The sequence below is a fragment of the Equus przewalskii genome, chromosome 9, assembly GCF_037783145.1.
Source record: "Equus przewalskii isolate Varuska chromosome 9, EquPr2, whole genome shotgun sequence".
Lineage (NCBI taxonomy): Eukaryota > Metazoa > Chordata > Mammalia > Perissodactyla > Equidae > Equus > Equus przewalskii.
Window position 1 is genome coordinate 13,322,011 of NC_091839.1, and position 14,881 is coordinate 13,336,891.

The 14,881-nt window shown below is 51.4% G+C and overlaps 1 protein-coding gene across 1 annotated transcript; it reads right to left on the bottom strand.

The window, feature by feature from the left end:
• Positions 1-1,368: 1,368 nt before the first annotated feature.
• RPS19 (ribosomal protein S19) lies at positions 1,369-10,102 on the bottom strand. Its single transcript, XM_008539483.2, has 6 exons — positions 9,523-10,102; positions 8,997-9,067; positions 8,608-8,708; positions 2,860-3,043; positions 2,285-2,339; positions 1,369-1,433 (listed from the first exon to the last, which is right to left on the bottom strand). The coding sequence occupies exons 2-6, from the start codon at positions 9,065-9,067 to the stop codon at positions 1,407-1,409; spliced, it is 438 nt and encodes a 145-aa protein (XP_008537705.1). The 5' UTR covers positions 9,523-10,102; the 3' UTR covers positions 1,369-1,406.
• Between the last annotated feature and the right edge of the window lie 4,779 nt (positions 10,103-14,881).

A 14,881-nucleotide genomic window follows, 5' to 3' on the forward strand; every position in this document is an offset into this window, starting at 1 on the left:
GTTCAAACGCTGGCTTTGCCACCCCCTAGCTGTGGGACATCAGGCAAATTACTCAACGCATGACTTACTTTCCCCATCTCCAAAATACGGGTGCTCTTTGGCACCTACTTCACAGGGTTGTCGGGTGTACTACATGATGTAATATTTATAAAGCACCTTGCACGTGGTAAGCTCTCGGTGTGTATTCAGTACAAATCTTCTAGCACTGACAACTTCCACGCTGGAAGGATGACGGCTTCATTCCTCACCGGGTGTACAGCACTCTTTGGTTTGATAGTCTTTCCATTTTGAACATCTTGCTCTTAAATTTCGGTAATACCAGCTGGTTGTCTGCCAGATGTGCTGCTCTGAGCCAAGGTACTCTCTCCATGGTCTCTCCCGAATCTCTCAGCAGTAAGCAGCGGTAGACGAGTGGAAGGCTCAGCGAGGAAGTAAGTTGTTCACGGTCACAAAGAATTAGGGGCAGAGTTAGAATTCGAAGCCCATCGTTTGGAGTTCAAAGTCCAGGCTTGGCACTGGGAGGAAATGGGTCCGATCTGAGCACTAACTGGGGTCGGAGGGCCTTAGCCAACTCAGGTGCAGCATCTTAGTTTTCCCCGACCGAGAGGTGGGTCCTTTCCAGGCTGTCCCTTGCCCATTGGGCGCTCTTCGGAACTCCCGCCGCGACCAGGGGGGTCCAATCACAGGCAGGGCTCCCGCCCCATTCCCGCCAACAGCCAATCGCCATGCAGGGCCGTGGAGGCGGCGCCGGGGAACTCGGCCTCTGCGCAGGCACCTCGCTCGCCCCTCCTCCGGGATGTAGGTGGCTGCCCGGCGCCAGCCTGCTCCACCCAAACTCTGGGGCCTTGCGACAGGCTCCATTTCTCAGTAGGGCCCAAGGCCACCGATCCATTAAGTGCAGGCCAGCGAAAGGAGATGCACCTTGGCTGGCAGCACTCACCTGGAGTGAGGGTTGTCTGCCCTTGCCCATCTCCTTCCAGGGAAGAATCTGAGCCCTAAGACCCTCCTCCTTTGTTCCAGCAGGGGGCAGTGCCACCTGGCAGCCCAGGCCCCAGGTGGGGCCACTGCTTGAACAGGCATTCCTTTCAGTTTCTCATTTTCTGAAAATTGCAAAGACAGGATGTGGGGGAGGTGCAGGCCTCCGGGCCTGGGCCACCCCCCAACCAGCCCAGCCCGGGCATCCTGCCTACTTGGGGAGGAACTGCTTGAACAGGAAAGGCTGGGCCTCAGGCTTTGGAGGCTACTGGGTGCCACCACCACCCAGGGACCCCTAGCCCTTCTCTTTCACAAAGGACCGGAAGTGCAGTGCTCCTTCCTCATGCCCCCAAAGAGAAGAGGAGCAGCCAATCAAGAGAGACCCAGACCAGATTACGAACGAGGCAATTTATTAACCAGCATCATTTGTTCTAATGCTTCTTGTTGGCAGCAGCCACCTGTGGGACAAGATGGCAGAATAATTAAGATCAGTCATGGGGCCTGTGTTTGGGCACTTTGTAATAGCTACCCTCGGGACACCAGGCATCCTGATTCGTGGTTTCACATGTATTCATCTCATCTAATCCTCACAACCCCTAGGTATTTGCCCATTTTACAGAAGCCTACATAAACGGGGACTCAAGGAAAGGGGGTCTTGGAGTGACATTCCAACCTCTGCCCACTGCCTTTTGTCACCCACTTATGTTTGTGCTAGGCCCTGCTCTGCCATGGAAGAGCTCACCTTCTTCCAGACCACCCGCTCCTAGACACATTCCATAGTCTTTCCTGACACTTGCCTAAACACTCTAAGGCTTCTAGGAGGCCTGAGGCCATACAGAAAGAAGAAAACCAACAACGGGTTCATGCCAGGCTCTGGGAGCTCTTGCTGCTGTAGCTCACTGACTCCTCACCCTCGTCTTGTGCAGATCATTCTACAGACAGGGAGACTGGCTCCAGGTGACTTGACTCTGCCCCAAGATGTCCAGCCAGGCTGCCTCCCCCATCTGATGCTCACTAAGCGTGAAGAATAAGGAAACTGCAGCCAGAATCTCTAAGGCGGCTGACCTGGGAAGATGGAGTCGTGTGTGCGGGAACATGCTATATGAGAAGCAAGCTCAGCTACCTCCTGGGCCTGGGTTCCCTTTCCCTGAGAGGCATTTCCAACCAGCCCAGCAGGAAGTCAGTCAGGTATGTTCTTTCTCTCCGCCCCCCAGCCCGAGGCAGCCCTCCTCGAGCCCCACCAGCCTGGGCTCTGGAAGTGCCAGGCAGTGACTGAAGAACCCAGCCCTGGCTCGCACCCAAGCCTCACCTGTCCAGCGATTCTGTCTAGATCTCTCTGTCCCTGAGGTGTCAGTTTGCGGCCTCTGTGGGAGAGAAGGGTCAGGCAATCCCGGGTGAGTGCAGGCTCTCAACCCCATCCCTGCCAGGCCTCTCCTGGATGTGAGCCAGGCTTCCCAAAAAGGCACCTGGCCCCAAGACCACATGACACCAGCCAAGTCCCACTGAGGGCCCCAGTCGGCTGCATTCTAACGAGCTAGGGGCAGGAGTGGAAGCCCCCCTGGGAGCTGACGGGGTGTCGTTTGTGCAAGCATTAGATCAAAAGCCCCGAAAAATCAATTGGGAAAAGTTAACGAGCAGGCTAATGAAAGTGGACAGTCGCTAAATTACCTTCCTGGAGCCCGGGGTAGTCAGCCACAGAGGTCGGGGTGAGGGCCCTTGCTGTCCGCTTTTTGGCAGAATCCTCTGCCTGCCTGAGGGGCAGGTACAGACCATGCGGGACGGACCTGGCACCTCTTTGTGCGTGGGGAGTGGGATGGCCCTCGATAACTCCATTATAGGTGTTCTGGCCCCAAGGCTCCTCCATTACCCCCTGCCCTTGCTTACCCATCTTGGTCCTTTTCCACCATTTTCAGCCCCTCCAGGGCTTGGAGGACCCTGCGGGCCACGCTCTTGGAGCCTCTGCTAAAATGGCTGGGCATGACACCGTTTCTCTGACGTCCCCCATAGATCTTGGTCATGGAGCCGACTCCAGCACCACCCCGGAGGTACAGGTGCCGCGCTGTAGAAGCTGGGTTGGGTGCAAGGGAGACTTGAGGAACCTTCTCAGGCAGAGAAGTCTCCTCCCCCCAGCTGAGGCAGGCTGAGAGAAGGGCCTCGCTCAAGGTCACACATATACAATTCTCGGTGTGGCAGCTATTTCTCCCCATTTTAGAGCAGAGGAACTGAGCATACACACACAACCTGACCTCTACCTCCAGCTCTCCCACAGCCAAGCTGCCCTGCACCCCAGGCCCAGCCTAGGAGACCAGGACACACAGGCAAAGAAGGAACTGCCACATCATGTGACTGGGCAGGGAACCCACCTCCCCAGGGCCACTTTCTTAGCTGTCACTGCATAGCCACGCTGCTGTGAGGTGGACCTGAGGTTCTGTGGGTAAAGGCCAGCAGGTGTTTAAGCCATGACTGTCCGTCTCCATGTGCCCGGGCCTGAGAGGCATGAGTGAGAAGGGACCCACTGCCGCCCAAGTGCAGCTCGCTGAGCCCCCTCAGCCCTGGAGAGCTTGGGCTAACAGTGGGGGCAGGGCTGACACTATACAGTGGATGTTTCCAGCCTGGATTGTGCATCACCCTCTGGGATCACTGGGATTCTTGTCCCTAGACTGGCTTGGGCAAGTTCCTGGTCCACTCCCGCCAGCATCCGTGGAAATGAGCTCACATTTCTGTTCACCTAGAGCCCCATCTGCCAGACCCTATGTCATCTACTTTTCACATTTTCTCCTATGAGGTAATGAGACGGCCTTAGGAGCTGGCTTGATGGTGTGGCCTTGGCAAGTCACCTACATTCATCTGAGAACCAGGAGTAACAGTCCCTAAGATAAGGGTTATTGAGGATTCCACCGGTATCTGTCAAGGGCTAGTCTCCCTTACAGAAAAGGAAACAGGCTCTAGAGGGCACTCACTGGCCTCATGTCACACAGCTCTGGACAGACAGCCCCTCCAGACTATTCTGGTTTTCTGTCTTAGGGGGCCACTGAGGTTTGAAGCAACAGGAGCCCAAGGTACAGGAAGTACCCCAGACTTCAGAAATCACAGGCCCTGCCTGGCTGGGAGCTCAAGGGCAGAGACCCCAGGTCACCCCAGGACCATCAGAGACCAACAGTTACGTTCGCCCAAGTGACTACTCTTAGTCCTGAAGTCCAGCAGAGGAATTAAGGATTCATTCCTTCAATAACTACTTATTGCTAACAGCCGACCACTGGGCCATGTCCGTGACCCTTCCGTGTTGTGAGCTGAGGGTGCAGGGTGGGACTGACAGGTGAGGAGGTGAGGTGGGCTCCTGCCGCCTCCAGATGACCCTCCCAGACCTCTTGCTCCCAGCCTGCTCCTGCCCTCTAAGATTGTCTCCAGATACAGCAATAGGCTTCTGGGGGCCAACAGCGCAGCCCAAACCCTCACCACCTCTCCAGGACCACTGTGCGGCCTCTCCCTGGTCTCATTGCCTCTGGTCTCTACTCATTTTAAAACCACTCTCCTTAGTTTTTATCCTTACCCTATCTTTTATGCCATTGTGCTGCTCCTCTTCCAGGCATCAAGCTGCTCACACTGTCAGAAGCCACCGCCCACAATCTTTCTGCCAGTAGAGTGACATCACTGGAAAACTCCACCCTTTAAGACCAGCTCAAATGCCCAACAGTGACTGCCATCTCTCCCGTGCTTGTACCTGGCCATGCCCTGGCTCTGGGTGGAGATGTGCTCTCCCACTTGGGCTGGGAAACAAGACGGCCTCAGGAAGGGGGTAGGATGAACACCCCTAAGCACACAGACCCCCAGGAGTGCTTCGCACCACAAACAGGATGCCTAGCCTGGGTCTTACCAAGTCAGGACCAGTGCTCAGCCCAGTCCACCTGGGCTTGGTATGGAAAGGGGTGGCCAAGTCCTGAGCTGTCCTGCAGATGGGGTATGAATCCCAACACTGCTCCTCACCAGCTGTGACCAAGTCTACTCCCATTTTAGGTGGTCTGTGTGGCGGCACTAAAGGGGATGGCTTACTTAAATATGGAGCAGGGACCGACAGTTCTGCTCAGATAAGCCCAACTATTAGTTTCTTCAAGGCGGGTGGGGGGGTTATGGTTTAAATTTTTAACACTGTACAAAACTATGTGGTGTGGTGCCAGATATTACAAGACCCTCCCCCACCACCCTTGTTTGTGATAATTATTTTCCTGACCCTTTAGAAGGAAGAAGAGTACTAACTTGACAAATTTGGAAGCTCTAACAGTTGAAATATTGAGTTCTACAAAATACTGATCTCTGTTTCACCCCCCTCTTCTCAGCCGTGAAGACCCAGGCCCCAGCCCCACCTTTTGAAGTGGAGTTGTAACCACGTAAATCCATGTCATCCTAGCTGGAGTTTATGAGGGCCATGGTGAGCCAGGTGCTGTCACAAATGGCTTCTCCTGCACCCTTGAGGTGGCAACCTGCTTCTCTTGGGAACCCTGGCAAGGAGTAACTCCCCACCTTGAACTGTAAAGGAGGGACCATGTAGCCCCCGCCCCCATTGTGAGAGCAGCTGTGTGTCCTGCTGGGCCACTAGGTGGATGAGGGGAGGGTCACCTGTACTTGAGCACATGGCACACCAAGCAAGGCTTCTCAAGTGTCTTCGCAACTCAGCATCTCAAAAGCTGGTCTGTGGCCCCATCCTGACCTACAGAGTCGTAAGTGAGGGAAGGAAGTTTCCCAGATACACTTTGCCCTTCACCCTTCTCTGACAAACTTCTAAAGAAAAAATAGCTTCCCTGACCTGGACCCACCCCTTAACTGCCCCTGTAATGTCTCCCAGGCCTCATTCCTTCCACTAACACAGCATGAGAGCGTGCCCAGTCCTGATACGGACCAGCCACCATCCTACAGTACAATGCATTCAGGTGTCCCAATTCAGTGGCTGTTTGCTGGATGCCTAGCAAGACAACTGGGTTCTCACCCCCCTCCCTCCCAAGCAGAACTTTCTGAGAATTGGAGTTCAAGGGGTCTGTGCAGGGCCACAATGCACCACCCCCTTCACAAAGCCAGAGTGGTCTCCCCTTGAACCACACGTCCCCTCCCCTTAGAGCAGGTCCCCACTCACCTGACACATTCTTTCTAGCCCCACCTCCCTCTATTCCTTATGCCGCTACCTTGAGACTTCTGACTCCTACAGCTCTGCCCCTCTTCCAGACCACCCTCAGGAGGGCCCTGTCCTCTGCCTTGACCCTCTTTATCCCCACCCCTGAAATCAAGACCTGTCTACCTCACGCAGGCTCCTCAATGCCTCCAGAATTTGCCCCCTAGCCTCCACTGCCCTCCTGTGCCTTAGGCCCAACCTCCCTGAGGGGGCTAAACACACCAAGCCCCATGATCCAGAGAAGGAAAAAAGCAAATATGGCACAGACCCTGGTTTTAGAGTCAGTCTGCCACTCTCCCAGGGTGACTTCACCTGTCTGTACTTCAGTTTCCTCTTTGGTAAACAACTACCTCCTATGACTCCAACTCGTCCAGAGTAGGAGCTGACCACCAAACTAGGCGGGAGCACTCTAGAATGGAAGCTGTGAAACTTCCCCTGTAAACAGCTAGATAGTAAATATTCTAGGCTCTGTAAGCCACGTGTCTTGTCACATCTGCAATTCCACCTCTACCACAAATGTACACATATGGGCGTGGCTGTTTCCCAACAAAAAAGTACACAACAGCAGGTGTAGATCTTGCTCCAGCACCACCACCTTATGCCACTATGGCAGCTAGGAAAGTGAGGTAAAAAGGGAGCTTTAGAAACTCTGAGTAAGGCAGACCAGCAGGGCAGGCAGAGGACGCACAGCCAATCTGAGATGTTGGGGAATGGCCACGGCAACAGAAAGGGCCACAGCAGACTCATCTGAGTGCAGTACCGAGGACCTCAAGCCCATTTCCCATTAATCTCTCCCCACCTAGAAAGACAAAGTATGAAACGCTGCCAAGGGAAGACAGCTGGAACCCTTTACCTCCAAGTGATGACAAGGGTGTGGTGGACTGTGGCATCACCTGCTGGCGGACTCCGAGCAGGTGGTCAGCTTACTTAAACTCCCTGACATCAACTATGAAAGAGAAACCACCAGTCCTTTTGGAGAAGTTCTTGATAAGTGCAGATAAAGCAAAATATTTATGTTCACCTGACCAAATGGGAAAAGCTATCAGGTCCTTTCTCCTAATCTGAGATGCAAAGCTGCCTTGACCTACTGACTCTCTGGGCATTGCCAAAGAACACTCCTGACCAGGCAGCCTTGCTTCCCAGGATGGGAGAACAGGGCGGTGGGGGTTCCTCCAGTCCCCATCACTGTTGTGTGCCCAAGGAAACCAAGCAGGCTTCCCTTCACCATCCTCATTCTCCTTCTAAAAGCAGAATGGTGGGTGGGTGGATGTAACCCCCACCCTACCCACCTCCTCAGAGAGTTGACCTTTTAGTCCTCAGGGGTCAGAGGTGTGGCTGACTTGTGCTGGCTCCTTTGCCCAGGCCAGGGACTGAAGCAGAGTGGAGCCCAGGGGCACCACCAATCTACAAAATACCTTGTGCTCTCAAGTGCTGGGCAACTTGTACCAAAGCCAACTCTTTTCACGGTCATTCTGGAGTTCTGTCAATTTGCAAACTCTGCTTCCCACCTACTTCCCATCTGGAGACAAGCTTTGGCCAGGATGGAGGCCTCACTTCACGAAAGGAAGAAGGCTAAAGGCCTGTGCAGAGGCTGCCACCTTGGCACAACACAGCATTGATGCCCTCATCCCCAACGTAGGCCTTAAGGGGGGGTGACAACTTACAGAAACTTGAAATGTCAAGAACAAGGAAGAACCAGCACTGTGCAATCAGGGGCTATACCTAACTCTTCCAAGTTGTTACTACTGCAAGATTAATAAGAAGATAAAAGAGGAAACTGGCAAATGTCACAAGGTGACCATAGGTTTTCTTCTGGGCACTTGGGACTTCTCAAGATTTAGAGCAAGGAGTGACCTGGCCAGATCCCCAAGCACTTAATTAGGAACAATATGTTAGAGACAGGGAGAAAGCTAGCGTGATCACCTCAGCAATCAAAATAAGACAGCTGACTTTTCTTGAACAGTTACTCTGCAATAGGCATGTTTTAAAGCACTCTGACTGTATTAAGCTTATTTGATCCTTACCATAAACAAACGCACGGTGGTATACTCATTAGCCCCAGTTTAGGAGATGCAGAAACAAGAGGCACAGGCAGATGAAGATCATACAGTTGAGTGATAGAGGATTCGATCTCGAGGACTCTAAACTCCACTGATATAGAAAATAATGCCTCGCTCTAAGACAAACCACCTCTAAACAAAATATGAACGCTCATTTGTCCCAGGGTTTCCCTTGAGGCTCAGAAGAAGCCACAGATCCTTACACAAACCTTTTACAAATAAAAAAACAGGTTCAGGGTATAAACTTACTGAATGTCACACAACATGCAGCAACAGAGTGAAAGATAGTTCTCTTCTCTTGCAATCTTGGGGAGGGAGTAAGACAGACCTCACAGAGGAAACAGGCAGGTATGGTCTGTGCCAGGGGTCACCCAGCTCCCCACGACCCACCCAAAGGTCCCAATTCCTCACCAGCTCGCGTGTAGAACCAGTTCTCATCGTAGGGAGCAAGCTCTTTATGTTTGGCCAGCTTGACAGTGTCCACCCATTCAGGGACTTTCAGCTTCCCGGACCTGAGACCAAGACAGTGAGAAAAGCACAATTTAGAGATCTCCACAAACTCCTTCATCCTCCAAATCACCTTCCCTCAACACAACTGTAGGTTAACAGGGGCCCGATGTGTCCCCGAACACATAGAGGCTGAAACTCAAACACAACCCAGGCCTCATCTAAAAAAGACAGACTCCACACTGAGACCTCAAACCAGTCTCCCCGACCCGAGAAGAGAAACACTGCAGGCCCTGAGGGGCCAGGCAAAGACGACAGCCCCATGCACTCTGAACCCCAGTGCCCACACTCACTTTTTGAGGAAGGCTGCCAGGGCTCGGACGAACTCCTGCTGGTTCACGTCTTTTACAGTAACTCCAGGCATCTGCGGGAAGGACCACGCACGTGAACCCGGGACTGGCGGAGAGACTAACAGGAGCCGAGGCCGGCCCCACGCGACCTACCCCGCCGCGCTCTGTCCCTTCCCAAGGCCTCGCTTCAACTCCGCGCCCTGCAGGCCCCGGGACCTACGGGTCCTCAGGGTGCACTGCGCCCACGGCCCCCATGGGGCGCACGAACACAGCCGCCCCGCGGGCGGAGCCGCTGCACGCCCCTGGCCCCTGCTTCGGGGGCCCCGCTTTCCCCGCGGCCCGCCAGGCCCACTCAGGCCCCCGACCGCGCCAACCGGGTATGCCCGGGCCTGCCGTTCGCACGTGGCCGCGGCTCCGGGGGGCGGGGCAGCTCCGTGCGGCCGCCCAGGGGTCCCCAGGCGCGCGCTCCGGGCCTAAGAGTTGGGCCCGGACGCCCCGCTCGGACCCCGGCACAGAGAGCCCGCCTTACCGTGCGGCCTCCGCGCTGCCAGCCAGGGGAAAGGGAGCAACGGGGTTTCCCCGGCGCCCAAGTCGGGATTCGGGTCTCGCGATAGTTGCAAGCGCTCGCGAGAACAGTGTTAGACAAGACGGCTCCGCCCTTCTGAGGGCGAATGTGGCTTCGCCTCCGCCAAGGTGGGAGGGTGTGTAATGAGGGAGCGGGAAGGCAAAGGGAAATGCCGGGGGAACGGGCGTGGAGGCCTGTTTCCTCCCGCCCTTCCTTCTCCCGGAGCGTAATAGAGGAGGAGAGAGCTCCCGTCCTGAGCTGAGGGGATCTGGCTTTGTTAGCGTCGGTCGCGGCTCGAAGGAACAGCGGCGGAGGAGACTATGATGGCGGAAGTTATGGGCAAGGTGGGCGGGCAGGAAAGACAGACCTTCCCGCTGCCGGCGCCCCCAGTGCGACAACCCCTTTCCAGGGGGAAGTGGCTTTTCTGGCCGGAAGTGGGGTTAGTAAGGGCGGAACTGTGACAGGGGACTCAGAGGAGCGCTAGGAGGAAATGTGGCCGCTATCATCCGTCCGTCGACCACCAGTGCTCGCGAGGGCGGAAGCTGGAAGCCCCACCCTTGTTCGGGCGGAAATTGCTTCATCACAGCACAGGCCCCCCTCCGGTGGCAATGAGGCACTAGGGGCGAGGAGGAGATAAGGGCAGGGACAGAGACGGAGGCGGGACCTTCGGAGAATTTAGTTCAGCTCTGCCCCCTAGTGCCTAACTGTTCGCTCTGCACTTAGGCTTATCTGGCCCACTTAAATTTATCGGCCTTGCTTGACCTGTGCAGCTTTAGGCTGTCCACTTCCCTTCTTAAGGCTTCAGTCTCTCCATCAAAAAAAAAAAAAAAAGAAAAATTAAATTGAGACACCAAGATCCCAATTATTTGCCCCTTTTAAACGACTGCTCTGGTACATGATGCATCAGATATTACTTCTATCAGCAAAAATTTTTTGTGTGCCTACTGTGTGCCAGGCACAGGTAAACGTTATGTAGTACAGTTGGCCTCCGTATTCTCCGCATCCGCATCCGCGGATTCAACCAACCTCGGATCGGAAGGCTTACCATGGTTGCGTCTATTGAACATGTACAGACTTCTTTTCTTGTCATTGTTCCCTAAGCAATACAGTATAACATCTATTTACATAGCGTTTACATTGTTTTAAGTATTATAAGTAATCTAGAAATGGTTTAAAGTATATGGGAGGATATGTGTCGATTTTATGTATATACTATGCCATTTTACATAAGGGACTTGAGCATCTATGGATTTTTGTATCCGCGGGGTTCCTGGAACCAATTTCCCGCAGAGACTGAGAGATGACTATATTACCTGCATGATCTAGTTTAATCCTTGTAAGGTCCAACAACCAAGAACACTAGGGACACACCTATGGTCCAATAAAATTGTTAACCTGCTGCAAAAATGAAACATTTAAATGTGTGTAGCTACTTTCTTATGTTGAAATGACCTTGAGAATTTAAAACAGAGAATATTTATTTTTTCCACAGTGAGATATTGTGTGTGCAAAATGCCTTAATTATTAATAAGCTGGTATGTTATACCAATATCTGTTTAAAAAATTAAAATGAACTGTCTGAATTGGTTCTGGCTGCTCTAACAAAATATCATAAACTGAGTGGCTTGTAAACAGCAGAAATTTACTTCTCACGGTTCTAGAGGCTGGAAATCCAAAATCAAGGTGCCAGCAAATTTGGTGTCTGGTGAGGGCCCACTTCCTGGTTCATAGACAGCCATCTTTTTGCTGAGTCCTCACATGGTGGAAAGGGGGCAAGGGAACTCTTGGGGTGTCTTTTATAAGGGCAATAATCCCATTCATAAAGGCTCCACCCTCATGACCTAATCAATTCCCAAAGGCACCACTGCCAAATACCATCACATTGGGGATTAAGGTTCAAAATATGAATTTTGGGGGTACACAAACATTCAGACTATAACACCAACCATGTTTCTAGCGTGATAATATCATGTATTTAAATTGGGGACTTTACATTCATGTAGAATGTTGTTGAAACCTATTTTACACTCTTTTTAAAACTTGTGAATAGTTTTAGTATCTCATTTTTTTCCTCCAGAATCAACATATGTGTGTTTGAATATGTATTTGTATGCATGTGTAACTGTAAATGTCCATATACTTTGGTAACTAATAGTCACCTTTTATACATTTCTGATGTACATTTCTAATATCAGTGCTGAATCATTTAAGCTTAATTCACTTCAGTCAATTAACTAAATATTTAAAAAGAAAAAGCTCTCCAGAGGAACTGCATAGTGCCTCACCAAACAGGAAGAGACAGGATTAATATAGGATGTGGGGAAGGATGAAGCTTAGGTAAGGTTTATAGTAAGCAAAGTTTTGATGGGCTCAAGGCAAAGCAGACCCTATGTAATGGAGTCAACATCATGCCCGGGCTGAGAAGCAGACCCAGGGTCCTGTGTCCTTGGAAATTACAGGGTTAAGATAAATGTGCAATGTTATCTCCAGAAAGCCCTCTTCTAAAGCTCTGCACTTGGATTGGAAATCATGACTGCCTGGGTCAAAGTAACTCAGAGCAAGAGTGAGATGTCCCCTTCTCGCTATTGCTATCATTTCAAAGAACAACGCTTCTGACAGTATATGATTTTAGATAACATGGTTTCTCAGCACTGGGTCCTTGCTGTTAATTTCTCTAGGTGTCAGTTTTTACAGGTGCATAATCTTAAGAACTCTGTGGGGTGGTTTCCGACCAGGCAACTGAGGCTTAGAGAGTCAAGTTACTTGACCAAGGTCAGGTAAGGTTAAAGCCTGAGCTGGGATTTGAATCCACAACTAATGACTGCTCAACCTTTTTCAATAACTTTATCAACAGAAACTTTAAAAATGGTTTGAGACTATGGTACATCCAGACAATGGAATGCTATTCAGTGCTAAAAAGAAAGGAGTTATCAGGCCGTGAAAAGACATGGAGGAAACCTAGATGCATATTACTAAGTGAAAGAAGCCAAACTGAAAAGGCATACTGTATAATTCCAACTATATGACAGTCTGGAAAAAAGCAAAACTATGGAAACAATGAAAAGATCGGTGGTTGCCAGGTGTTGGGGAGGGGAGAAGAGATGAAAAAGTGGAACACAAGAGAAATTTTAGGGCAGTGAAACTATTCTTTGTGATACTATAATGGTGAATACATGTCATTATACATTTGTCCAAACCCATAAAATGTACAATACCAAGCGTGAATGTAATGTAAATTATGCAAACTATGTAAACTATGGACTTTGAGTGATAAGGATGTGTCAATGTAGGTTCATCAACTGTCGCAAATGCACATTTAGGTGGGTGATGTTGATAGTGGGGGGGGGGGGCTGTGTTTGTGTGGGGGTAGGGAAACTATGGGAACTCTTGCTTTCCACTCAATTTTGCTGTGAACCTAAAACTCTGTTAAAAAAACCCAAACGGTTTGAGGGCAGGAAGTTGTTCATGTTGTGATGAGGAGAGAGGCAGCATTAGAATGCATTCACTTTGTAGGCAAAAAACAATTGCTAAGGAATCAGACAGGACGTGTTTACTTAGTCATTTACTCTGAATCCCCAGAGAGGAATTGAATGCAGTCCTTGACCCCTGAGAGTACTTATTCTTAGAGGGGGAGACACAGCTGGACAGAGATAGGCACAGCTCAGGGTGACCAGGCCTGTGAAATAGAGGCCAAGGGCCCCTAAGGAGTGTAGGAAACTGCCTAAGGGGCTTATCAGAGACGTTATTTTAAGTCAGATTAAAAGGATGAATCTTGCTTTTGGGAAGAGCTCAGGATCTCATGAGGGTCTATGCAGGGCGTGGGTTATAGGACTGTGTCTATGCGAACATACGTTGGGGGCTGCAGAGCCAGTTACACAATGGGGCAGGTGTGCAGAATGGGGCCCACAAGGGTGAGGCAATGAGGGCCTGAGTAGAAACTGGATGGGGATGGGGAGTATGTTGTCAGTTCTACTTTGGACGAGGAGTGTGGTCAGGAGTGGACCAGGTTCACATAGGGCTGAAGTGAAAGGAGCTTGGATTCCCAAAGAGTAGAATGTGCTTCTGAAGTAAAACCTGGGTGGCTGTTGGGGAGGAGTCTTGTTTAGAGAGAAAGGATCAGGGATGGTGCTTCAAATTTGGAACCTCATTGGTTATTTCTGCAGAACATCAGGATGGTACATGCAGGAAGCTTAGAAGGGGGATGATTTACTCAATACCCTATTGGACCCGGGCGACACCTTTCCTTGCACTGCAATGGGAAATAGGAAAGTGGGTGGCCTATGAAACAGTGCTCATAGTCCACTGGCGTGTAATCTTCAAGGGCCGGTCAGAGGCCAGGGGCACACTGGCTCCCCACAACCACAGGTAAAGGTTTCTGCACTCAAAGGGGCAGCGACATAGGAGCATGAACAATGCTTAAATCTACCCTTTTCCCCAAGACTGACCTCTGCAGAGCTTCTGCCCCTCTCCCTCAGGCACCAGTGGGGCAGCCCTAATATTTGATAGGCAAAGTAGGCCTAGCCAGTGGTGTGAAAAGCCCTGCTAGGTCTGGCAAGAAGGAGAGGTGGGCTGCAGAGAAATGAGAAGGGCCTGTAAAGATGGGTCTGCTCCCAGCTCCTTTTCTCAGTCTCCATCACCTTATTTCTCTATTCCTCCCCTTTCTCATGCCATCCTTTTTTTTTTTTTTTGAGGAAGCTTAGCCCTGAGCTAACATCTGTTGCCAATCCTCCTTTTTTTGCTGAGGAAGACTGGCCCTGAGCTAACATCCATGCCCATCTTCCTCTACTTTTTTTTTTTTTAAAGATTTTATTTTTCCTTTTTCTCCTCAAAGCCCCCCGGTTCACAGTTGTGTAGTTTTAGTTGTGGGCCCTTCTAGTTGTGGCATGTGGGCTGCCGCCTCAGCATGGCTTGATGAGTGGTGCCATGTCCGTGCCCAGGATTTGAACTGGCGAAACCCTGGGCCGCTGAAGCAGAGCGCACAAACTTAACCGCTCAGCCACGGGGCCGGCCCCCCATCTTCCTCTACTTTATATGTGGGACACCTGCCACAGCATGGCTTGCCAAGTGCTGCCATGTCTGCACCCGGGATCTGAACCTGCAAACCCCGGGCCACCGAAGCGGAACATGCGAACTTAACTGCTGTGCCACTGGGCAGGCCCCTCATGCCATCTTTAACACCAAATTATACTTTCTCTTTTACTCTTCCCCGCTGTATGGCCTTGGTGTACTGGGGACCTTTGGTCAGCCCTGAGTAGAAGAGTCTTAGCCATGTTGCATGTAGCAATACTGAGCCCACATTCCTGCCTGGCAACAACATGCTATG